Source organism: Cololabis saira, chromosome 14 (genome assembly GCF_033807715.1).
Source record: "Cololabis saira isolate AMF1-May2022 chromosome 14, fColSai1.1, whole genome shotgun sequence".
Classification (NCBI taxonomy): domain Eukaryota; kingdom Metazoa; phylum Chordata; class Actinopteri; order Beloniformes; family Belonidae; genus Cololabis; species Cololabis saira.
Genome location: NC_084600.1, coordinates 28689996 through 28715173, shown reverse-complemented (window position 1 = coordinate 28715173; position 25178 = coordinate 28689996). Strand labels below are relative to the sequence as shown.

Below are 25178 nucleotides of genomic sequence, written 5' to 3'. Positions count from 1 at the left end.
TAGAGGACAGTCGATCTGGGAGGGTTTCGTCAGGAGATAGGAAGTAGTTATTTAGATTGGGATGGTTGGAATTAAAAAGACAAGCATATCGGAGTATCGGGATGTTGATGGCTAGTCTTCACTTGTGCAGCATCCACTTTATGTCAATGTTAAAATACATACTTTACAATTAATTAAATTAAATTAGAGTGAAGGAACTCAGAGTGTCAAACAGAAACCAGGAATGCTGTGATCAATGACCCTGTCGGTGATCATCCCGATTGATTTGGAAACATAAAAGCAGAGCTTTTACACGCTGAATGAAATGTGGAAGTCCCCAAGGGACGTTTTATAAGCGCAGCTCTCCAGATGAAGCGTTGTCTCTCCTGTCTCCTGTCTCCTGTCTCCGGGCTCCTGCAGACGTACACGGGCTCGATCCTCATCGCGGTCAACCCCTACCAGCTGCTGCCCATCTACACTCCGGACCAGATCCGCCTCTACACCAACAAGAAGATCGGCGAGATGCCACCGCACATATTCGCCATCGCAGACAACTGTTACTTCAACATGCAGAGGAACAACAAGGACCAGTGCTGCATCATCAGGTGAGTTCAGGGGCCCGTCTGACCTCACCCAACCTGCCAGGTGAAAGCAGATGGGGAAAAATGGATTTGGATGAAAAGTCAACAAAAATTTGGATGAATAAGTTTTGTCTCCAAAGATGCTTATTTTGATCCTCCAACAAACATTTTTCACACAAATTTTCACACAAAATAAAATACATTTTCATGAAACATTTAAAGAACAATTGTTGAGATAGCAAAGGTTTTATTTAGGTGATTTACCCTTTGTTTAATAAAAGACCAAAGCTCACGTCGTACTTCAATCTTAGATAATCAATATTTGATTGATATTTTTGGGATGACTTTAAAACGGGAAGACCAAGAAGCCAAATAAACATTTTAGATTATATTGTTGTCTTCTTCTGCAATAGACTCTTAAAACTGGACTTCACTGACTCTTAGGTTCACTGACTATGTTTGGAGCAGAGGTGTATAATCCAGTTGCCATAAAGTAAAAATCCAGACCAGCAGTTGTTCCAACCAATCACTAAACCAGCTCCTCTGCAGGTAGATGGTAGGTGGTTAGTGAAAACCCCTGCTCTAAATGTACAGGCTGATCCAGAAACATGGCAGGGTTTTTACTTTATGACACCTGGATTATACACCTCTGGTTTGGAGGGGTCATGCACCTTAGGGCCTGTGGTTAACGTCTAAAGCCTGATTTATAGTTCTGCGTTAAACCAACGCAGGGCCTACGCTGTTGCCGTGATGCCGTCGTGAACCCTTCGGACTTCTCCGTCACTCCATTTCGCTGCGGTGCAGTTCCCCCCCAGAACGCTAGGGGGTTGCGTTCTTTTCCTGAATGGTTTATCGTCGACTCTAGTTGATTCTTTGGGGTTTTTTTACGGACTTCCTCAATGAGTCGCTCCTCGACTTGGTCCATGTTGATAATGTTCTGTCCGTGTACAACAACAAGATGTTTAAAAATGGCGGGGATGGCGCAGTCTGGAACCGGAAATGCGTTGCTACCAAGCAAACCAATCACAGCCCTCTCGGTCTGCGTTGGAACTGCGTCGCCTCTGTGCGTAGTTACATTTTTTGGGAGGTGCACGTCAGGCTATGGCGTAGGCTACGGAGAGCCTCCCGCGTAGCCGCGTACCCTACGGCGTAGGCTCTGCGTTGATTTAACGCAGAACCATAATTCAGCCTTAACTTGAAGCGTTTATGAGACGGCCAGATGTTTTTCCACCTGTCTGCAGACCCTAACCCATTGATCTGTCTTTTGGTTTTCCCGTGCGTTGCAGCGGCGAGTCTGGAGCCGGGAAGACGGAGAGCACCAAGCTGATACTGCAGTTCCTCGCCGCCATCAGCGGCCAGCACTCCTGGATCGAGCAGCAGGTGCTGGAGGCCACGCCCATTCTGGAAGGTCAGCGTTAAACGTCACGACTTCACGTTTTCCAGTCTTTTAACGACATAACACTTTCCTTCATGAAATATTTAAATACAATGCAATAACCTCTTTGACATATAATTATTTACTTTTAAAATTATTTTTCTTTTTGCTCTTTATATTTTGAAGCAAGTTACTGATGAAGTCTCCACTTCTGTCTTATTTACATGTGGACGGATTTAAAAGAAGTACAAAACCCATTGAAATAACTTGAAACTGACAAAAGTAGAATAAATTGATTATTTACTTAAATGATCTTATGCAAACATACATTGCTTTTAAAAAGTGGCTCAACACAATCATTAATAAAAATAATAATAATAAACTGGCTTGGAAAAAGTTTTTGAGTCAGTTACTGACTAGATACGTTCTGATGAGAGTTGTGCCCCTGTTCACGTATGTTCTGGGGACAGTTTTGCATCTGTCCACAGGTGTTTTGGTGAGAGTTGTACACAGCTGGCATTCACGTCACCTGCTGTCCAGGTGTTCATTATATCACCTGAAAAAGCAGTGACCTGTGTTTGCCACCAGGCTTTCATGTACTGTGACGGCAGTGTTTGGTTGTAGATGCTGCTCTACCTTCGTGTCCCATACTGATTCTGATGATTCAATTTCTAGTAATATATTGTTTATCTTAACTTTTGCCCTTTTAAAGTAATTTTTTACATTGAGCATTGGTGGTTTTGTACGTGATTACATTTCCAGCTATATTCTCAGCATTTTAAATACTTTTCATGCTCCTAAAAGCTTTTAAAGACAAGAATAAATGTGACCGTTTGTGTTATTGTCTCCTGTTTCTCCTAATAAGCTTCTGTACTTTCACACATTTCATCATTGTGTCTGAGGCTGCATGCTGAGTCTGTGTTTTCTCCTCCACCCCCCGATCACTCTTTCATCGATGCATTCAGCTTTCGGCAACGCCAAGACGATTCGGAACGACAACTCCAGCCGCTTTGGGAAGTACGTCGATATCCACTTCAGCAAACGAGGCGCCATCGAAGGAGCCAAAATAGAGCAGTACCTGCTGGAGAAATCTCGCGTCTGTCGACAGGTGAGGTGCCAGGTGATCCCAGCTGTGGAGGTTAATGTCAGCTCGGTTTTGTTTGTTTAAATCAGAAAAATCCCTCCCTCCCTACTGAAGATGTCGATTTTTAAAAAAAAAAGGTCCCGAAATGATAATAATTAACAATTGTTGCAGTAATATTAGTGTGGCAGGAACAGATAAATTTGCATTTGTGGGTACGACTGTTATATATTTATCTTTTTACTTCTAGTCTGGTGTGTAAACTCTTATTCTTGAATATTTCACATTTTTTACACTCAGTACTAATAAATAATAAAGTGTAAGACAGTTAAAGCTGATGGGAGGAGCTGTTGAGAAGTAAACTGCTTTAAACTGCTTTCAGACACACAAACGTGTCATGAGATCGTGTTTTTGATGACGGTTAAACCCGCGCTGTCACATTCAGATATAGACGTCCCCTGGTCCACGTGACCTCTCTTTTCTTCACCCCGCAGGCTCCCGATGAGAGGAACTACCACGTATTTTACTGCATGCTGAGGGGCATGGGTCCAGAGATGAAGGCTAAGCTGGGTCTGGGTCTGGCCACGGACTACTCCTACCTCACCATGGTGAGTCTGCAGCTGCGAGCGCAGCAGCCGGCTTGTACCCGGGCAGCTACGGCAGCCCAATGGGGGGTGGTCAGCTGCAGCAAAGAGACTAAACTACAATCTGCCTTTTATAGTCACCTGGGGGAGAAAATAGAGCAACTTCTCAGTCTAATTCTTACCTGGTCTTAAAGACACCTCGTGTGAGTGCAATCACTTTCAACCCACAGGGGGCAGCACATCACCAGGAAATGTATGCATCCGCCAGTAAAAGACAAAGTGCACAAAATCCACCCCGACCTTCCCGACCATAGAAATCTACCAGATGAGCATACGTTAGCAACAACAATCTGGTCTACTTATCAATCTAGAAGAAACCTTGACAAAGCACTGCATCACATTTTTTTTATTTGCTGTTCGTTACCTCCAAACTCAGTGTTGACCCTCGTTTTGCCTTTTTGTTGTTTTTTTTTTGTTGCTCCTTCTCTTCAACACCAAAAGTGTGTCTTTGATGGTAACACAGTTGCACTCGTGACTTATCCGTCTACCAGCCGGATTTTAGTGGCCAGTATGAAGGGGTACTCTATCTATCATTAACATTAGAGTATATGAGATAAAATAAACATCTCGGCTGTTTCTTCAAGAGGACACAAACAAGCAGACTGAATTATGAAGATACAATATGAATGAAAACGAATGCTTGGACACTGCCAGCATAATCAGAGGCAGCGCTTGCCAGGCAAATGCTTGGGGCCGGAGCCAGAAGGCCCAGTAGCTGTAGGTTTGGTGACAGTTGCTTGGCAACATTGTTAAACGAGAGTTTACCGACAAGCTGAATGATTGGGCACCAAATTGCTGCAAAGCAACTCTGCAGCTTCTCTTTAGCCTTCACACTTCAAAAGTTGTATTAACCGTCAGTCAAATTCAGAAAGAGGTTGGGGACATTACTTAAAGACAAAGCGAACAGATGTCTTGATATGTCTTCTCCATTAGAAAAATGAATGTAAACTGAAAGACGCAAAGAACATCATCATATCTAATCGCACCAAGTGGCGTCATAAGGGTTGAAGTACCTGTTGCGGTTTCTCAGTTATTGTCTTTCAGGTGTTGTCAGTTGACAGCAGGTGTGTTTGTGGGAGACGTGGCCTCAAATGAACCTCCTCTGAGTACTTTTATACCAAACGGTTGCCCTTCCCAATGGATGGTAGCAACAAGTGCTTCTCCAAGATCATGACTGATGATGTTCCTCTTTTACAATTTGTCACTCTAGGAACATTTTTACACAGGTTCCTTTTTTGTATTTAAGTTTATTTTTATTATCTCTGAAGCCAATAGTTTTCTATAAAAGTTTGGGCATGATATGAATTAACCTGAAATGTGACGACTAAACTGGGAAACTTATAGACTGTAAAACTAAAACTTTAGCATTTTAAAAGAAGAAGAGTGAATGAAGACTTAAACTTTTGTTGTTGGCAAAGTAATTTTACCTGGAATTGAATTCAGTGATCAGGGATGATCGATTTAATATGTTTATGGAGACAATTGAGCGTTATCCGAACTGAACGCAGCCGTCAGCAAGAGTTTATGGGTCATGATTTTTTGATGTGCATTAAAAGAAGTTCTAGTTTAACAACAGTAGCCTTAGTAAGATATTAGGATTCAAGAGATAAAGTGATGATGATAAAGTTTTTGTAGTCTCGTGCACCCGAGAGACCAAGACTGAAGTTTCTAGAAGCAGTTTGGCCTAAGAGAGAAACTCTGTCTACGACATGTTGCAGGGTCACTGCACACAGTGTGACGGCCGTGACGACCTCAACGATTACTCCAGCATCCTGGCGGCCATGAAGGTCCTCATGTTCACCGAGACGGAGAGCTGGGAGATCTCCAAGCTGCTGGCGGCCATCCTGCACATGGGCAACCTGCGCTTCGAGGGTATGTACATCAGCACTTGCATCACACGCATCGTTCACGGAGCTGTCTCAGTCTTTAATCCACGTTCTCGTCTCCTGCAGCCCGTATCTATGACAACCTGGACGCCTGTGTGGTTGTGAGATCTCCTGACTTGGTGACGGCTGCGTCACTCATGGAGGTGTGTAGTGTGTGTGTGTCTATGTTTGAATCCACTAGGGCTGGGTATCACCAGGTACCTCACAATACGATACTATCACAGTATTTTGCCATCAATAATGATAATATGATACAGTGATTCCGCGATAATCGATATGTTGCAAGACATTTCTTCCACAACACATTACGATATCTGTGTCACTGAAGATATTCAGAATTTATTGATTGCACTGAATCCATTTCACAAAAATATTTTCTGTCTGTGAAAATTAATTCAATTTCAATTCAATTTTATTTATAGAAATACACCAAAAGTTGTCTCTAGGCGCTTTCCAGAGACCCAGAACATGATCCCCGAGCAGTTTTTACATAAACATAACATAAACAATGGCAGGTAAAAACTCCCTTAGTGGGAGAAAAACCTTAGCCAAACAGTGTCAAGAAAAACTCCCCTTTAGGAGGAAGAAACCTTGACCAGGACCTGGATCATAAGGGGGGAAACTCCTGCCGGAGGCCAAATTAACAGGACATTAAAAAACAGAATTAATGCAGAAAATACATATTTCAGTCCTCGTGTTATCAACTTCTTCGATGTAAACATGGACACATATCAGTGCTGCTTAATCAGAATCAAATTCATGACCCCCGAGCAATTATTACATAAACATAAACAATGTTGTTTACAAGCTAAAGTTACAACATATTTGCATATTTTTTTCATATTGTTTACATAAAATGAAATTAACACTAACAATATTATTTAATGTGTAATAAACTTGTACTGGATTTACATCCTGTCTGAAACATGATTTATTATAAAAAAATGAAATAAATAAAAAAAATTGAAATTAAAATTTTGAATATTGATATTGGATCAGCCAGCAAAGTATCGCAATATATTACCATATTGATATTTTGGCCCACCCCTAGAATCCACCAGTACATGGCCTTTGTATTCTTACATACAACATTATTGTCCTGTTCCAGCTGTTCAAGGCCTCACGCAGACACTTAAAAATATCTTCCTGAAAGAATGAACGTCACTTTACGCTACAGTCTGATGTCATCATCTTCTATTGTAGGTGGAGCCAAAGGATGTGATGGTGTGTTTGACCACTCGAACCCTCATCACGCGCGGCGAAAGCGTCACCACGCCCCTCAGCGTGGAACAAGGGCTGGACGTCAGGGACGCCTTCGTTAAGGTACCGAGCTGTCTCCAGCTCCACAGAGGAATACGTCACTAACACTCCCTTCAAGTCGCCACCAGACACCACGTTTGTCTCTCGTGTCCTATAGAGGGGGAAGCTCTGTTGTAGCTCGGTCATGTTTGGGGGGTGAAGGGGGATTCTGGATCAGCAAGTGTGTTTTCTGATGCAGGGGATCTACGGGAGGTTGTTCGTCTGGATAGTAGACAAGATTAACGCGGCCATCTACCGGCCTCCTTCCTGCGAGAGTCCCGTCGTGAGAAGATCCATCGGGTTGCTGGACATCTTTGGCTTCGAGAACTTTATCGTCAACAGGTGACGCATGTGCCGCTTTTAAATGAGAAGCTGTGCAGTGGGAGCTCTTCATCTGATGCGTCTCTCTCTCTCTCTCTCTCTCTCTGTCTCTCTCTCGCTGTAGTTTTGAGCAGTTGTGCATCAATTTTGCCAACGAGAACCTGCAGCAGTTCTTCGTTCGCCACGTCTTCAAACTGGAGCAGGAGGAGTACAACCTGGAGGACATCAGCTGGCAGCACATCGAGTTCACGGACAACCAGGACGCGCTGGACATGATCGCCAACAAGCCCATGAACATCATCTCCCTCATTGACGAAGAGAGCAAGTTCCCTAAGGTGAAAAACGAGAGTCACGGAGGAGCTGTTTTCAGCTTGAACCTGCTGTAACATCTCTGCTAATGCTGTGTTTGTGCTGGTTGGTGTGTGGTCCGCTATCTCCTCGCAGGGAACTGACGCCACGATGCTGTATAAACTCAACTCGCAGCACAAGCTCAATTCCAACTACTTTCCTCCTAAAAACTGCTATGAAACCCAGTTTGGGATCCAACACTTCGCTGGAGTTGTCAATTACGAGTCCAGAGGTGCGTTCTCCTCCCTGTGATGATCGCGCTTTAATTCACGCTTTTATTCCCGTCTTGTAGTGATCAGTCCTGGAACTGCACAGATAGATCCTGACCCTGGATGGGGATTTTGACCCTGTTTTAAACTGATTTGACTGTGTCATCACATGTCAAAGTGAAGCTGTCAAATAAGAGAGCAGGTGGTTTCATGGCCTCCAAATCTGCTGCAGGTCATGAGAGCGAAGGTCCAGCGATGGACTTGAACAACTGCCCGAGCTCTGACTGGACAGTTGGATCAGAGACATGTTGTTAGGGGTCAATAAAGTTATAAAAGACAGAGTCAAAGTTCTCTTAAAGTCTTTGTGCCTTCACAAGTATGCATACAGGTTTGACTTCCTCGTGTATATTTCATTTCAACCTTAATTTGATCTGATAAAACTAAACCAAAAATAAAGGAAGCACTTGGCATGTTTTTAAATTTGGATGCAAATAGAGATGAAAAAGAGACATTATTGATCCAGGTGTTCCCTTTTTCTGTTGTTTACACTGGTTTTTAGCGGTTAGATGGCGTTTGAGCGCGTGTGTAATTTAACGTCTGTCCAAAGCAAACATCCTGACGGCGTTTCGCTCCCCGCTGCTCCTCCAGGGTTCCTGGAGAAGAACCGAGACAGCCTCCACACCGACATCATCCAGCTCGTCCACTCGTCCAAGAACAAGTTCATCAAGCAGATCTTCCAGGCCGACGTTGCCATGGTGAGGGCAGCAAAAATGTTTCATGTTGATGCGTTTTTCTTCCCCCCCTGTTGTGCCCGTCAGTGGAGGTGTTTAAATGATGATGCCGACGTCACTGGCGACTCTCGCCTGCTTCAGGTACTCCTCAGCCCTCCTCTCACGCTGTTCTTTCTTCTGTTTCTTCCATCTTTACCTTTAACATCAGTTTCTGTGTGGCTATCAGCAGCCCAGCACTCCTGCTCCAAAGGTAATCACCAGGCGTCGGTGTGTTTGTGTGTGTTTAAGCGTCCCCTCCACGCAGCATCCCTCCGCCCCTCTCAGACCTCCGCGGCCTGTCGTTGCAGAAACCGGAGTGAGAGAGCGGAGATTGATCTCAGGGTCTTCTGTCGTTCAGAGCGAGCTAGAGCTTCTGTCCTGTTCTACGTGTGTACTTTAGCGTGCACCCCGTCTTTGTGTTTGGTATATTTGTGCGTCTGTTTTTTTGAAGTGGTGACAGAGAGTGGATCTATTACCTGATCATTTGTTGACCTAAGAACCTAAATCTTTTAACGCACCCCCGTCTGTCACAGAAACCGCCGGCAGACATTCAATCAATCAGAAAGCAGGTTTTAACTCCATGAATTTTCCAAAAGAGCTTCAGGCTACTGAGCGGTTTTAACTTTTACTTCACCCCAGAGGGAGAATCTGCCTGGATCTGGGTTTTTTTCAGTGTAGTGAACGTGTTTATAAAAGAACACCAAATACTTATTATACTTACTTATAATTATGAGCTTTAAATTGATTTGGAGGATTATTTGAGTATTATTGGAGTCCCTTGTCCCTAACTTCTGACCCCCGTCGCATCAACATCAACAGTTCACGCACAGCTACGGTGGATGCCATGATGATTCTGAGCGAGACTCAAAGTAAAACGGGAACGAAGATGACTGAGTTGTTATCACATTGCTGTAGAAAGGCTTTAAACTTCCACCTTAAACATGGGGACCATCTGAGCTGCTGGCTTTAAGGAGGAATGAGTCCTCCGTACTTTTACAATCCACAGAAAAGGATGAAATCTTTTTCAATATTACTTCTGAAACTGTTCAGCTATTACATTTAAATATACTAAATAAATCCTTTGTTGAATCATCTACTTTTCATCTACTACTTTTCAGAAACAGCTTCTCCTGGCCTGACCCATCAAAACAACTTAGATTTATAAACATTATTCTTGTTTTCAACATTTCACATCTCGATATTATCAACATGATGATTTGCTTTTTTTTATTGTTTTAACTATTTCCAAATCTTTGTATCTTGTTTCAATTCTACCACAACATCCCAACCTTTCTGGAAACGGTGAACATTTACGTCGGTTAATGACTTTTTCATTATTGACACTGAAGGTGTGTGTGTGTGTGCGTGTGTGTGTGTGTGTGCGTAGGGCGTTGAGACGAGGAAGCGCTCTCCGACTCTGAGTAGTCAGTTCAAGCGTTCCCTGGAGATGCTGATGAGGACGCTCAGTGTGTGTCAGCCGTTCTTCGTTCGCTGTATTAAACCCAACGAACTCAAAAGACCAATGGTGAGTGTTCTAAGCTTTAAACTAGTTAATTTAGTTCAATCTGTAATCTGTCTCTTTTTTTATTATATTTTGAACGTTACAAACCTGCCCATTTGTCTATTTGTGCAAAAAGCTTTTATTTTGAAATATTTTCAAACACGCTTTCATTATATATTTATACTATATTTTTTCTTACAATAGTAGTAGTAGTGACAAAATCAGTTATATTCATGTTCTTTACAAAGTGTTTTATAAACTTTGAAGGACCTGTGGGGGTGAAGCTGCCGTCTTCAATGTGTCAGAAAAGTGGGAATTGGGGAGAATATAATTGAGCTTATAAATTATTTTGTATCTATGTCACACCACATCCATGCATGCATGCTCATGTCTCGTGCCACATTTACACCATGCACACATCGTTGCATGTCAAACACACACTCACATACACAAACACATGAAACTGCGCCCCCTCGACGAAGCAGGCTGTGATGTTCCATATTAATGTTGGAGGGACTTCTGGGAGTAAATTATCCACGTGGATTCAAACCTTTGGGATGATTTGCACAACTTTTCACGAGTTATCTGAAGGCGATGACTAAATCATGCCCAGAGGAGCCGGTTGATGCAGAAAAGAAGCGTTCACTTCCCTTTTCAAATCATGAGAGTTGTATCAAGGAGTTTTAGGGGTATTTGTTATTGGCAGTTGTTGTGGAGCTTGTTTCGGGGTCCGTCTACACAGAACATGGTTGTCATGTGTCTGTCTGTCGTTTCCTTCCCAGTTATTTGACAGAGAGTTGTGCATCCGCCAGCTGCGCTACTCCGGGATGATGGAGACCATCCGGATCAGGCGGGCTGGTTATCCCATCCGATACAGCTTTGGTGAATTTGTGGATCGCTACAGAGTCCTGATGCCGGGCATCAAACCCGCCCACATACAGGTCCACATCATGTCATTTCGCTTTGATCGTTTTAGGGAGTGCATGAGTGCTTCTGGACCGGTGTGAAGTGTTTCATCAGTGTTTTAACCTAAACTCCAGCACCGGTCCGGGGGACTTTACTTTTACACAGCTTTGTTTCCATCCAGGAGGACCTGCAGGGGACGTCCCAGCGGATTGTCCTGGCGCGGCTTGGGAATCACGATGACTGGCAGATCGGAAAAACCAAGATTTTCTTAAAGGTTGGTGGTCTGAGTGTAAAAACCCACATTTCACAATTTGGCTGTTTTTCTCGGCTTAAATGCTTTAAAGGTTCTCTGTTTCTTCATAAATGCCCCCACGTAAACTCAGTGAGCCGGTCTCATTATACATAAAAAAAACATTTACAAGATGAGGTTAAAATAAAGTAAAATATCGACAAATAAAAACAGGAATGAGAACATTCTTGAGGCTGTGGGTTGTTGGATGTTTTGGTGTTTAGCTCCACTCAGATGTTTGAGTCGTAAAATGTTTCTCTGTTCTCGTTGCTTCTTCTCTCCCAGCCTGCCTGATTTGTAAAGTTTTGCATCTCCACAGATCAGTTTCACTACTCACTCTGACGGAATAAATGTTGACTTGATATCTTTTGTCCCATTTGAGTTGTCAGTTTTATCAACTTTGTAAAAGTTTCTTCTCAACTCTCTTGAGAAAGCTCTGTTGTTTGTCCTCATGGTGTCTCCTGGTCCCGCTTCAGGACCACCATGACATGCAGCTGGAGATCGAGAGGGACAAGGCCATCACCGACAAGGTCATCCTCATCCAGAAGACGGTTCGAGGGATGAAAGTGAGGTGAGCAGCTGATGAGGAAACACAGACCTGCAAAGATATTTATCTTCCACACAGTTTTAGGGGTTGACATATCTTTGCTGTGTTTATTTTGTTGAATAACACCAACATGGACACAATGTTGAAACACGATCATGTGTGACCATTTCTTTACTTACTTACTTTATTCTGTTATTCTGCAGAACTCTAAAATCATCATTTCTTGATACTACTGAGAAATAGCAATAAACGTTTAAAATGTCAACTTCTTCCAAACGAGTTGAAGTTGAGGGTGAACTGAGTCGTAGCTGACTGGCTAACCCTTCAACAACGCTGCAAACTGAGAGGAAAATACAGTCTGGTCTTCACTCTGACTGGTTAACGTCTGAAGTGACGTGGATTTGTTAAAGGGTTGTAAAAAACGCTACAGAGGTGTCAATCATGTAAATCATTGGACATGTTCCTGAGATATGGCCTTGTGGAACACCCCCAGTTCACTGATTGTTCCACATGGGGATACTGAAGAATCAGTGTCACACAAACCCAAAACAGTTATATTTAAGAGCTAAGACATTTAATAACAAATATACATCATATAAAAAAAGTGTTATAGTTTGATACCTGAAATCTGCCTAAAAATGTCTCAAAACCTTGAAAAATCAGTGTCACCATTCTTGTTCAAAATCCTTTCTACATCAGGAAAGTCTTATTTCAGTAATTGTTTAGATGTTATAGACTTGATTTCCAGAGTATTTAAGTTTTCGCTACGTGAATCCAAAGAGACACATGCGCTCTAAAACATTTAAGAGATGAGATATTTACTTCAGCCTGCTAATGTTTACAGGTAATTTGACTCTTGCTGTAATCTCAGATGTGTCATCTTTGATTCAACACAGAAACCATACTTTTTAATGTTTTTGTTCACATCTGCAAGGTTTGGATCAGTTTACTAGAAAAGTTCTTATGACATAAAATAATTAGAAATGAAAATAAAAGACAGTTTGGCAATTGATCTTTTAAACACGGAGCAGAAATCAGCTTCAGCACATGAATAAACGAAGTAACATGCTGTTGGATGCCACAGAGGGATTCTGAGTTTTGTTTCCTTTTGCAGGACCAACTTCCTCCGGCTACGGAGGGCCGTGACGGTCATCCAGAAGGCCTGGAGAGGTTACCGGTGCAGGAAGAATTACCAAATTGTGAGTCCTTCACAATATGCAGTTCATGTTTCCTGTGATGAAAATATCCTTAAAACAACATTTAAAAGCTTAATCCCTTAAAAGTCTTAATTCAAGTGTTTCTGCAACACAACAATCTGCATATAAATGTAGATGAGTAATCTGCAGTTGTCCAACACCTGACCTGAACTGGGTCTCTCTTCCAGATGAAGTCGGGCTTCCTGCGGCTCCAGGCGGTCTGCAGGTCCAGGAAATACTACAGAAGCTACCGGATCACTCGCCTCCGTGTGACGCTCATCCAGGCCCGCTGCCGGGGCTTCCTGATCCGGCAGGCCTTCTGGCGGCGTCTCCGCGCCGTGTTGACGGTCCAGGCCTACACCAGAGGCATGATAGCCAGGCGCCTCTGCCAGAGGCTCAGGGCGGAGGTAAACAGTTATCACGTCGACTACTGCTACTTCCATCTGATTGTTTGCGTTCCGGAGCGCGAAGGCTGCTGGTGCTGATGGATGCTGGGAAAAAAACACATTTATCACACATTTGACGCGGTGAAAAGAAACTGACGGCGTCCTGCTTATGCTCGCCCGAGGCCGGGATTACGTGAAGTGTTTTCTCATGACCGTCGTGGTCAAAACGACGGCCACTCCCACCAGCGCTGACTCATGACTGACAGTTTTATGTTTTATTGATCAAAGTAAATCACAACATCACTGACTGCAAAATATTTTATGTCTTCTTATGACTTCTTATTCTGAGCATAGTTTCTGTGGCTGTTTTTAGACCCTGACCAGTTTACGGTGGGATGATTTTATCTGATGGGTTTTATGAGGATCAGCGTTTTAATGGTTGATGAGAACAAATTAAAAAGTGAAAGATGACACGAGGACTAAACGTGCTTCAACTGTTTTACGAGTGTTGATGTTTGTCCCCCAAAGATCTGCAGCGGGTTTGAACTTCCTCAAACTTAACATCAGTATCAGTTAGGCTCTAATTCATGTATTTGTTTTCAAAGGTTTTTTTCTCATTTTTATAAAAATCTGTGGGATAATTAAAGAAATGGTTTGGTATGAACTGAGAAGTGCCTTTAACAGAATATCTGGGGAATGAATGGGGACATGTATAGAATAGTCCAGATGCAGCGCCACAGCTCTGTAAAGTCAGCTGGTTCAGGGGCGGAGCTGTCTGCCTCTCCAGCAGGTTGCTCCTCCTTCTCAACCTGTCCTGTAGATTTCCGCCTCTAACATCTGTAGCATGATGTGGATCTCCGTCTCATGTCCGAGAGGAGTGCGAGAAAATTGTACGACTCGGCCTCCATCCGGGTTTGTGATGTCACAGTTTCCCAACTCATTGAAAAACATTTAAAAAAAAAACATATTTTTGATTTTTCCTCAATGTTGTCGTTGTTGCAATTAAAAAATAAATCTCCTTATGTTGTGTAAATAAATCTCCAGTACAGGTTAGTTTGTTTAATGTTCTTGTAATTCTTTATCAATCATTAGATTTGTCACCATTGAAGCTTTATTTTCTAAAAGATTTATAATGTGTTTGTTGAAAACTGATTTTATGTCTGTTGTGAATTATGTCCTGAATAAATTATTTTACTTTATAAATGTTTGCTTAATCTCAGTTTGTTATTAAATGTAGAAAAACAACATCGGCTGCAAGTAACATCCACAGGGTGTTTATGTTGGCATTTAAAGTTTATATTTTCAGTTGCAGACATTTAAAACTTTAGTTAACAGGTAAAGTTACTCATCACATTTTTCTTTATTATAATAATATAAAGCTTTTCCCTTATTTTTAAATCTAAACCTCCAATCTTTCTGTTAACCTCCAAACAGCCATATGAAAAGAAGTAAGATGAACGCTAAAAGCCCGCCGGCCTGCCTCCGTGAACCCGTGTCCCTCTGTTTCCTCCCCTCGCAGCGGCGGCGTCGCCTGGAAGCGGAGCGCCAGCGTCGGGCCGAGGAGGAGCAGCTGAGGAACCAGATGACGGTCCGGAGGGCCAAGGTGGAGGCTGAGAGGAAGCACCAGGAGCGACTGTTCCAGCTGAGCCAGCAGCAGGAGGAGAGGGAGAGGGAGGAGAAGGAGGAGGCCAGGAAGAAGAAGGAGCTGCTGGAGCAGATGGAGAGGGACAAGGAGCAGCCCGTCGACCACTCCGACATGGTCGACCGCATGTTCGGTTTCCTCGGGGACTCCGGGCCGCTGCCGAACCAGGACGGACAGGGGCCAGCTGGGTTTGAAGTAGGTACCGGTGCTGGTTTTGGTCCAGTTCAGGCTGAGTGGGAGGAGTTGTAGAAGTAGTATTTAAAAGCTCGTCCTTGGTTCTGGTTTTGGAGTCCTGGTTCTGGCTCATCCGACTCAGACCAAGGTATTCCTGCTGCTGTTGGGATGATTCGATTCCATTTTTTTTCCAATTATATCATCTCTTGTATCCTATAATCCAAAGCAGAACCCCAGCAGGAGAAAGTTAAGTCAACGTTTACTCTAAAGAGTCAGTACCACCAACAAAATATCTACTTAAAATACTGTAAGAAATCATTAAAGTTTCTGAAAAGGAGCATATTTTTATCTCAGTTATCGAATCAAGTGTTTAATAGTGTTTGAAACATGTAGATCTGCTGTATGGACAGAAGAGCCGCTGACAGAACGGTGCTGAGGGGATCTGTCCACCTCTGTTGAACTTTACGCCCCTTTTTGCCCCCCATGTGGTCGTGGTATTGCTCCATAGACTGACAGCCATGAAACCAGCTATGAAAGCACATCAGAGCAACTAAAGTCTGTTTAATGATATAAAAGACGAGAGTTATAGGCAGAAATAGCACTGGTTATTAATTGTGTACTATAAATGTGTATTTTTGTTCTGAGGGAGCAAAAAGTTAGTTAGGGTTAATGAGCTGCTAAATAAACTCCTCTGAAATTTGGATTAGTAAAAAAAAAGCATTTTATTTGTAAACTTCCAGAGATGTGAAGGGAAAGTGCAGGAAACAGGCACCCGAGGAGCAAAGAAGGAACATCGTTTGAGTTTTCCACAAAATGGTGAATCTGAATTCAGCTTGTTGAAGCTGACGCTGAGGCAGGTAGCTGTGGAGAAGCTGACCTCACACCTCACACCACACCTCACACTTCACACCTCGCTGTTTTCCCTCAGGATCTGGAACAGACGCCTCGCGGTGAGGAAGCAGAGGAGGAGGTCCTGAACGAAGCCCCGCCGTTACCTGAGGAGGAAGAGGAGGACTTGTCCGAGTACAAGTTTTCCAAGTTCGCCGCCACTTACTTCCAGGGCGTGTCCACGTACTCGTACATCAGACGGCCGCTCAAGCAGCCGCTGCTTTTCCACGAAGACGAAGGAGACCAGCTGGTGAGACCGAGCTCAGTTCTCTGCCCTCACATATGGCCTGTCTTTTCTTTTCTTTTGATTTAAAAACACAAGATACGTTTCTCTGTTTGAATATCTGGGGGTGTTCTTAACACATCCATTCAGAGCTATAAAGTCTAAATGATCATTGCTTCAGTGCATCCCGGCCCCGAGAACATGTCACCTTTGTCTCGTCCTTCAGGCAGCTCTGGCCGTGTGGATCACCGTGCTGAGGTTCATGGGGGACCTTCCAGAACCAAAGTGTCAGATGGTCATCAACGACGGCAGCGAGAAGATCCCCGTCATGACCAAGATCTACGAAACGCTTGGAAAGAGGACGTACAAGAGGGAGCTGCAGGAGCTGCAGGTGGACGGAGAGGTGAGCTGAGGCGGGTCTGGGTCCACGGTCCGGTCCGGGTCCACTCCGGTTTCCAGGTGGTTTTCTCATGACGTTCTCGTGTCCCCGTCTGCAGAACACCCCCGTAGACGCCCAGAAGAGGAACAGCGTCAGACATAAACTCGTGTCTCTCACGCTGAAGAGGAAATCCAAGATCACAGAGGAGGTCAGACTTGTTTTCAGCATCTTGACAGATTATAACGTGTTTGTTTGTGTGGTCTCTCCGTGAGCACATGTCCTCCGTCTCCAATCTTTACCGGGTTGATGAAGGCAGCGGTTGCTCTCATCTGTGGCAGGTTGCCAGGCGACTGACGGAGGGGGGCGACTACGCCCTTCAGGGAAACAGCATGCTGGAGGACCGGCCCACCTCCAACCTGGAGAAACTTCACTTCATCATCGGGAACGGTATCCTGCGTCCGGCTCTCAGGTGAGGGAACACGAGGAGCGCTGGAGGAAAGCAGATGACGGCGGCGAAGGTCACGAAGGTTTCCTGCAGGCGGCTCTCTAAATCTGTGTGTTGTTGACCTGTTTCTCAGGGATGAGATCTACTGTCAGATCTGCAAGCAGCTGACCCAGAACCCGTCCAAAAGCAGCCACGCCCGCGGCTGGATCCTGCTGTCCCTCTGCGTGGGCTGCTTCGCCCCCTCGGAGAAGTTTGTCAAAGTAAGAGGCTCAGTTGTTGTGAGGAGACGCCAGCAGCACTGACGGTGTCGCTGGCACCTCAGGGGTCCATGCTCTCAGGATCTGCTCTCTTGGATGCCAGCTTGAAGGGGCGGAGTCTGTTCACAGTAGGGATGGGCGGTATGGACTAAAAAATTTATCACGATAATTTCTGGCATTTATCCCGATAACGAAAAAAATGACGATAAAAAAAAAATACCAATTCAACTCCACCTTTTTAACTATAAATCTATCACCACATTCAGTCTTTGGAGCCTCCTTCTTTCTTGCTCATATCTTTCTTTCTTTCTTTCTTTCTTGCTCATATCTTTCTTTCTGGCTCATATCTTTTTTTTTTCTTTCTTTCTTTCTTTCTGGCTAATATCTTTCTTTCTTTCTTTCTTTCTTTCTTTCTTTCTTTCTTTCTTTCTTTCTTTCTTTCTTTCTTTCTTTCTTTCTTTCTTTCTTTCTTTCTTTCTTTCTTTCTTTCTTTCTTTCTTTCTTTCTTTCTTTCTTTCTTTCTTTCTTTCTTTCTTTCTTTCTTTCTTTCTTTCTTTCTTTCTTTCTTTCTTTCTTTCTTTCTTTCTTTCTTGCTCATATCTTTCTTTCTTTCTTTCTTGCTCATATCTTTTTTTCTTTCTTTCTTTCAGGCTCATATCTTTTTTTCTTTCTTTCTTTCTTTCAGGCTCATATCTTTCTTTCTTTCTTTCTTTCTGGCTCATATCTTTTTTTCTTTCTTTCTTTCTTTCTTATATCTTTTTGCTTTCTTTCTTTCTTTCTTGCTTATATCTTTTTTTCTTTCTTTCTTTCTGGCTCATATCTTTTTTTCTTTCTTTCTTTCTTTCTTTCTTTCTTTCTTTCTTTCTTTCTTTCTTTCTTTCTTTCTTTCTTTCAGGCTCATATCTTTTTTCTTTCTTTCTTTCTTTCTTTCTTTCTTTCTTTCTTTCTTTCTTTCTTTCTTTCTTTCAGGCTCATATCTTCCTTCCTTCCATCCTTCCTTCCTTCCTTCCTGCACATGTACGTTGTGCGTCGATTTAACGCAGAACCATAAATCAGCTTTACACAAAAACATCATCAACGGGAATTTATCGTTTTTACCGCGAGATGACAAATTCTTACCGTGGGGATTTTTTTGACGGTATATCGTGAACGGTAAAATATCACCCATCCTTAGTTCACAGCCTCCTGCACCTCATCTGGATTTAATTTAAAGTTCTTCTTTCCCTCCTCCTCCTCCTCCTCCTCCTCCCGCTCTGTTGCCAGTATCTGCGGACGTTCCTGATCAACGGCCCTCCCGGTTACGCGCCCTACTGCGAAGAAAGATTGAGAAGGACGTTTGTCAACCGGACGCGGACGCAGCCGCCGTCGTGGCTGGAGCTGCAGGTACAGAGAGCAGGTCATGTGATCCTTCACGTCCAGGAGAGCGTTTGCTTGTTTACTTGTTAGCGTTGCTGTAAAACTGGATTCAAACATCCGCTGGCGCTAACGAGAAGCTCTTTCTTGGTGTTTATTTTCTGGGACATAAGGATGCGCTTCAGTGCTTGAAATTGAAATCTGATTGGTTCTTCTCTTCAGGCCACAAAGTCCAAGAAGCCCATCATGCTGCCGGTCACGTTCATGGACGGGACAACGAAGACCCTCCTCGCAGACTCGGCCACCACGGCCAGCGAGCTCTGCAATGCTCTGGCCGACAAGATCAGCCTGCTGGATCGCTTCGGCTTCTCGCTGTACATCGCTCTGTTTGACAAGGTAGGACTGGAGCGCGACCCCGGCGCCACCAGGGTCACGTACGCCGCTGCCAGGCAGCTGCGCCAGGTGTGACGGAGGTTTGTCTCCGGCAGGTGTCATCGCTGGGCAGCGGCAGCGACCACGTCATGGACGCCGTGTCGCAGTGTGAGCAGTACGCCAAGGAGCAGGGCGCCCAGGAGAGGAACGCCCCCTGGAGGCTGTTCTTCAGGAAGGAGATCTTCAGCCCCTGGCACAACCCCGCCGACGACCACGTCGCCACCAACCTCGTTTACCAGCAGATCGTCCGAGGAGTGAAGTTTGGAGAGTACCGTTGTGAGAGGGTGAGCAGCGTATCCGTGTGGGAAGGATGTTTGTCACGTGGATGGGAGTCGGAGGATTTCAGAGTTTCTAGATGTTTCTGAGGATTCTGAAGAGTTTACTTGGTAAAGATTAAACATTGATCTTCGATTGATGTCAAAATCTGCATACAGATGAAAGAAACATGATGTTGTGAAATAACTGACCCTAATGGCAGCATGTTTAGGGAAAATAGAACCCAAAATAGGTCCCAAGACGGATCCCTGTAGTCAGTACTTGAGTTGTAAAAAAATAATCAGGGGGGATGGTGGATTTTATCATAGGGGGACAGATAATTTGTGCTGATTACAAATAATATAATATATTACAAATAATAGCACTGACCAAAACACCTGCAGAAATACTGCAGGAATGACATAGCAGCAGTTAAATGCAGCCTTCTGTAAGCTTTAAATATCCACTGGGCTTACATCAAATACATCAAAACACAACAATAAAAAAACGTTTTCTGAACTTATCAATATGATTCTGTCCTTCACAGGATAAAGTAAAATGGATCACTGCAAAAAATCAAAATCTTAACAAGAATATTTGTCTTATTTCTAGTTAAAATGTCTCATTTTTAGTCAAAAAAAATCTCATTACACTTAAAACAAGACTCATCACTGGAAAAAACAATAATTTTCACCTGTTTGAAGTAGATTTTCACTTAAAATAAGTAGAAAAATCTGCCAGTGGAACAAGATTTTTTTTGCTTGTAATGAGAAGATAAATCTTGAAATCGTGAAAATTTACTTGAAACAGGTGAAAATTGTTAAATAACAAGTTATTTTTCTGCTGTTATTTTTCTGGTGATGACTGTAAATGTTGAAATAGCAGTAAAACCACATTCATTGATGAAATGACATAAGGGATGGCAGTTTTACAGGGGGGAGGATTTGGACCGTTTTTATTTCAGGGGTGGATGCCATCCCCCCTCATCCCCCCTCAACTCCAGTACTGCCTGTGGCACACCAGACGTCAGGGGGTCATTGATCACGTTAGAAAGCACCGGTTCCTGAGGGACAACATGTCAGGAGGACTGAATGCTCCACTATTATCACGTCTGACCGGTATCACATGGTGTCTGTCCTGTGGTCGTGTCTTGAAGGAGGACGACCTGGCAGAGCTGGCGTCGCAGCAGTACTATGTGGACTACGGCTCCGAGGTCCTGCAGGAGCGCCTGCTCAGCCTCATCCCGTCCTACATCCCCGACAGAGAAATCACTTCCACTAAGACGGCAGAGAAGTGGTCTCAGCTCATCGTCAACACCCACAAAAAGGTACCTGCTGATCTCAGTTGACCAAAATCAACTCCTCTTCTTCTGCTGTCATGTGACAGATGTGAGCTGTGATCATCTGTGCAGGGACTACACAACAAGAGGAGGCTGAACACACAGAAGGTGAAGGAGGATGTGGTGGATTTTGCTCGGTTAAAGTGGCCTTTACTCTTCTCACGCTTCTATGAGGCCTTCAAGTTCTCAGGTTGGTGACGCCTGGTCGCCGTGAACGTGGCATCCATGCAACCTGACGGGGTTTATGGGTTGTTTTTTTTGTGGCTATGACGCTGTCTTGTTACAGGGCCCAGTCTTCCTAAAAACGATGTCATCGTGGCGGTGAACTGGACCGGCGTTTACTTCGTGGACGAGCAGGAGCAGGTCCTTCTGGAGCTGTCGTTCCCAGAGATCACGGCGGTGTCCAGCAGCAGGTTTGATGACATCATCTCCTCAAGCCAAGACCGACTGTTACCGACTCAGAAATAATCCTAAAATGTGGAGGATGGAAGAGTAACTTGTAGCAATACCAGCCCTGACCACATGGGGGCGCTAGTCTGGATGCTCTGCGATGACCACGTTGGGCGTTTGAACCCTGGAGGTAACATTTCTATTGTTTTATCTTCCAGAGGGGGGAAGCTTCAGGGTCAGAGTTTCACATTGGCCACCATTAAAGGCGATGAGTACACGTTCACCTCCAACAACGCCGAGGACATCCGTGACCTGGTGGTGACCTTCCTCGAAGGTCTGAGGAAGAAGTCCAAATATGTGGTGGGACTGCTGGACTGTCCGAATCCCGGTGAGCTCCAGTGATGATCTGGAGGCAAATCTTGTGAGAGCTTTCTCGTCTCAAGCTTTGATGGGTTTTTTTTTTTTTTGTTGCTTCCCCCTGGCAGCAGGGGTGGATTCCAACTTCCTGAGTTTCTCCAAGGGGGATCTGATCATCCTGGACGAACACGACGGAGAGCACGTGATGAACTCGGGCTGGGCTCACGGCATCAACGACCGGACTAAACAGAGAGGAGACTTCCCAGCCGACTGTGTCTATGTGCTGCCCACCATCACCAGGCCACAGTACGACATCGTGGTGAGTGGATGCCGATCGGGATTCAGCCTCCTCAGTCTCTGTAGGACGTTATGGCACGGAAGAATAAGAGGCCGCTCTGCTCTGTCAGTAGGGCTTTCTTTGTCGTATTTCTCATTTCTTAAGTTTGTGGCGAATCCGCTTAGTGGTGACAGATCTGGACCGCCAGGAGTCCAGTTTAAAGCAGCCCAGGCTTAGCGGAGGTTTGGCATTGTCTCGCTGAAATTAGCAAGACCTGTTCAGTTGCTCCCAGGCCTGCTTGTGTAGTCCAGCATAAATTGTGCAGAACTTGTTACCCGTAAGTGCTGGGAACAATATGACCCGGTTCTTGTCATCTTTTGACTCGAGAGACTAAGAGGCAGTTTTCCGTTTGGACTCGGTCCATCCTGAAAGGGGAGAAACATTAAAAACATGGTTCCTGGCGGTGTCACTACAGTTCAGATGCTGATGATACCGGGGTCCTAATCATCCCTCATTTCATGCAAATTGATCAGGTCATTGAATTCAGGATTCAGTCACCATCTGTGTTATTATAATAATAATAATAATAATAATAATAATAATTAAAGATGCAAGCAGGGATGAACGGGCCCTCGCACCCTTGTGCACGTTCAGGCTGCAGTGGAAGCGCTTGTATGACTTGCATGTAGATTCTTCAGGCCTGGACATTTAGCGGATGACACCACCCACGACTCTCTATATCAAAACATTCAAAAGTTATGGCAGAAAGTAGCAACTATCAGATATCGACCAATCAGATGAAGGGGTGGGGCTTATTTGCACCAATTATGTTCATGGACTCAAAACCGAGTCAGATGACACCACCCACGACTCTCTATGTGAAACCATTCAAAAGTTCTGGCAGAAAGTAGGAACTATCAAATATGGACCAATCAGATGAAGGGGGGGCACGCTTTTTGGCGTCTCGTCGCCACGGTAACGCTTTTGACTGAGAAAAGTAATGCCCATCGTCGCAGGATCGAGACGCACATTTTGATGTATAACACACCTGGGTGCACGTTACGGTTCGGGCCGCATTAACTGCCGAAGGAATGGCATATATTGCGCCAAAATTACACGATTAATTCAAAATGGCCGACTTCCTGTTCGGTTTGGGCCATGGCGCCAAGAGACTTTTCTTTAAGTTGCGACATGATACAGGTGTGTACTGATTTTCATGCATGTACGTCAAACCGTATTGTGGGGCTTGAGGCATCAAGTTTTCTAGGGGGCGCTGTTGAGCCATTAGGCCACGCCCATTAATGCAAACCTGCAAGCCGTTTTTTTCATTAAATATAAAATTTTTCGCCAGGCCTGCCTTGCTTGCAAAATTTGGTGACTTTTGGGGCACGTTTAGGGGGGCAAAAAGGCCCTCCTTTCGTCGGAAGAAAGAAAGAAAAAAAAAAACTAGGATAAGGAAAATTCCTACAGATACAATAGGGCCTTCGCACTGTCAGTGCTCGGGCCCTAATAATAACGTGTCTATTGTGTTTCACTGTCTCAGGCTCTGGTCACGATGACTCCTGATCAGAGGAGAGAATCCATCAGTCTGTCTCAGATGAGCCTTTCAGAGCAGGAGGACAAATCCAAGGCCTACACGCTGGAGGAGTTCTCCTACGACTACTTCAGGTGGATTACCGAACCGGGGTGGGGGGGTACAGTTGGTCTATGAATGAAAACCTCTGAGACCCTGCTGCGTGTTTTCAGGACGCCTCCGAAGAGCACTCTGAGCAGGGTGATGATGTCCAAAGCTCGAGGGAAGGAGCGTCTGTGGAGCTGCACCAGGGAGCCGCTCAAACAGCCTCTGCTGAAGAAGGTCCTGGCTCACGAGGAGCTCTCGCAGGAGGCCTGCCTGGCCTTCATAGATATCCTTCACACCGGCTCTCACGGGACACGTTTCCCTTTATATTTGATGACAGGTGATATGAATGGTAACCAAAGAGAGTCAAGGTTAACTCATCAGTGTCACATCAGCTCTATGTTCACAGACGCGTTAAAAACCTACGCCACTATCGCTGTGAAACACGGAGGAACCTCAGTTACATTCTGGAGCTGCACAAAGTGACATCTAAAGACCATCAGGCCACTCTGGACTATTTTATTTTTTATTTTTTATTTTGCTTTTATTTAACCAGTTCGGTCCCGTTGAGACACAATTACCTCTTTTTCAAGGGAAGTCTGGCCAAGACAGCAGCAGAAAAGAAATTACAATTGCAGACACACAAGTCACACAACAAAAAAATTACAACAATTACAAGACATAGAAATCACAACACACAGATAAAATACATTTCAAGGAGGAAGCAACAGGGCTAAGGCTCTGGATTCACATTAAAAACGGAAACAAGTACGATATGAAGCTGCTCCAATTTCTCTAACACAAGTTTTCAGAGCTCCAAGATTGATGAGCTCCTTTAGCTTTAGAGTTTTTTGCAGTGCATTCCAGGCAACAGGTGCAGCGTACTTAAAGCAGTGCTTACCAAGTTCTGAGTTAACTTTAGGCACATTTAGTAAATAAAACTCGTTGGAACGTAGGTGGTAGTTGCTCTGGGATTTGGAGAAATAGTTACATAAATAGTGGGGGAGCAGGCCCAGGATAGGACAGCTTTGTAAATAAAAATATGCCGATGAATAAGGCGCTGTGCTGCTAATGATGGACGACTAAAGCCTCCCTTTAATAACAGTGAATCTGCTTTTCCTGCCACGTGTTTGTCCTTGACTGCATCTGCACCCGTCATGAAGTACATGGGCGACTACCCGTCCAAACGTGTACGATCCGTCAACGAGCTCACCGATCAGATATTCGAAGGAGCTCTGAAGGCCGAACCTCTCAAAGACGAGATCTTCTGTCAGATTATCAAGCAGCTTACTGATAACCACATCAAGTAAGTATGAAAAGGCTACGGACACGACAGATAGAGCAGTCATGAGGGAGGCACCGGGGTCGGTTCTGATTCTCAGCGGTCTGGAGCACGGGATGTTTTCTTTGTGTGTTCCCGTGGTGCATCAATCTCTCCACCCCTTCTGTGTGCAGGTACAGCGGGGAGAAGGGCTGGGAGCTGCTGTGGCTCTGCACGGGTTTGTTTCCTCCCAGCAACAACCTGCTGCCTCACGTCCAGAAGTTCCTCCAGGCTAAGAAACACTACCCGCTGGCTCCAGACTGCATGCAGCGGCTGCAGAAGGCCTTGCGGTAACTACCGTTGACCCCGTTTCATCAGCACTTACAGTAGCTGGATTTCCTCTCCTTAATGTGTCATTTGTCGTAGAAATGGATCGAGGAAGTATCCTCCTCACCTGGTGGAGGTGGAGGCCATCCAGCACAAAACCACTCAGATCTTCCACAAGGTTTACTTCCCCGACGACTCAGACGAGGTGAGCGGCTTCCATCGCCACCACACTCCCCGTCATCC

At 44.5% G+C, this 25178-nt stretch overlaps 1 protein-coding gene across 3 annotated transcripts in view; it reads left to right on the top strand.

The window, feature by feature from the left end:
• The window catches only part of myo7ab (myosin VIIAb), a 41773-nt gene that overhangs the window by 12261 nt on the left and 4334 nt on the right, over positions 1-25178 (top strand). The window contains exons 6-42 of one of the 3 annotated variants that reach the window (XM_061740324.1): positions 400-584; positions 1847-1968; positions 2901-3043; positions 3511-3624; positions 5379-5532; positions 5613-5689; positions 6750-6869; positions 7045-7187; positions 7291-7501; positions 7611-7746; positions 8372-8478; positions 8663-8704; positions 9881-10018; positions 10777-10935; positions 11082-11174; positions 11666-11760; positions 12851-12935; positions 13121-13339; positions 14838-15155; positions 16063-16272; positions 16472-16648; positions 16743-16832; positions 16963-17093; positions 17203-17329; positions 18590-18709; positions 18902-19075; positions 19168-19395; positions 20523-20693; positions 20778-20895; positions 20992-21118; positions 21314-21483; positions 21584-21771; positions 23273-23397; positions 23476-23633; positions 24500-24653; positions 24803-24958; positions 25035-25140. In XM_061740324.1, the coding sequence (XP_061596308.1) occupies positions 400-584; positions 1847-1968; positions 2901-3043; positions 3511-3624; positions 5379-5532; positions 5613-5689; positions 6750-6869; positions 7045-7187; positions 7291-7501; positions 7611-7746; positions 8372-8478; positions 8663-8704; positions 9881-10018; positions 10777-10935; positions 11082-11174; positions 11666-11760; positions 12851-12935; positions 13121-13339; positions 14838-15155; positions 16063-16272; positions 16472-16648; positions 16743-16832; positions 16963-17093; positions 17203-17329; positions 18590-18709; positions 18902-19075; positions 19168-19395; positions 20523-20693; positions 20778-20895; positions 20992-21118; positions 21314-21483; positions 21584-21771; positions 23273-23397; positions 23476-23633; positions 24500-24653; positions 24803-24958; positions 25035-25140 (5391 nt within the window). Of the gene's footprint in view, positions 1-399; positions 585-1846; positions 1969-2900; positions 3044-3510; positions 3625-5378; positions 5533-5612; positions 5690-6749; positions 6870-7044; positions 7188-7290; positions 7502-7610; positions 7747-8371; positions 8479-8662; positions 8705-9880; positions 10019-10776; positions 10936-11081; positions 11175-11665; positions 11761-12850; positions 12936-13120; positions 13340-14837; positions 15156-16062; positions 16273-16471; positions 16649-16742; positions 16833-16962; positions 17094-17202; positions 17330-18589; positions 18710-18901; positions 19076-19167; positions 19396-20522; positions 20694-20777; positions 20896-20991; positions 21119-21313; positions 21484-21580; positions 21772-23272; positions 23398-23475; positions 23634-24499; positions 24654-24802; positions 24959-25034; positions 25141-25178 lie in introns of all 3 variants that reach the window. The other 2 variants (XM_061740323.1, XM_061740325.1) reach the window with 2 other exon arrangements.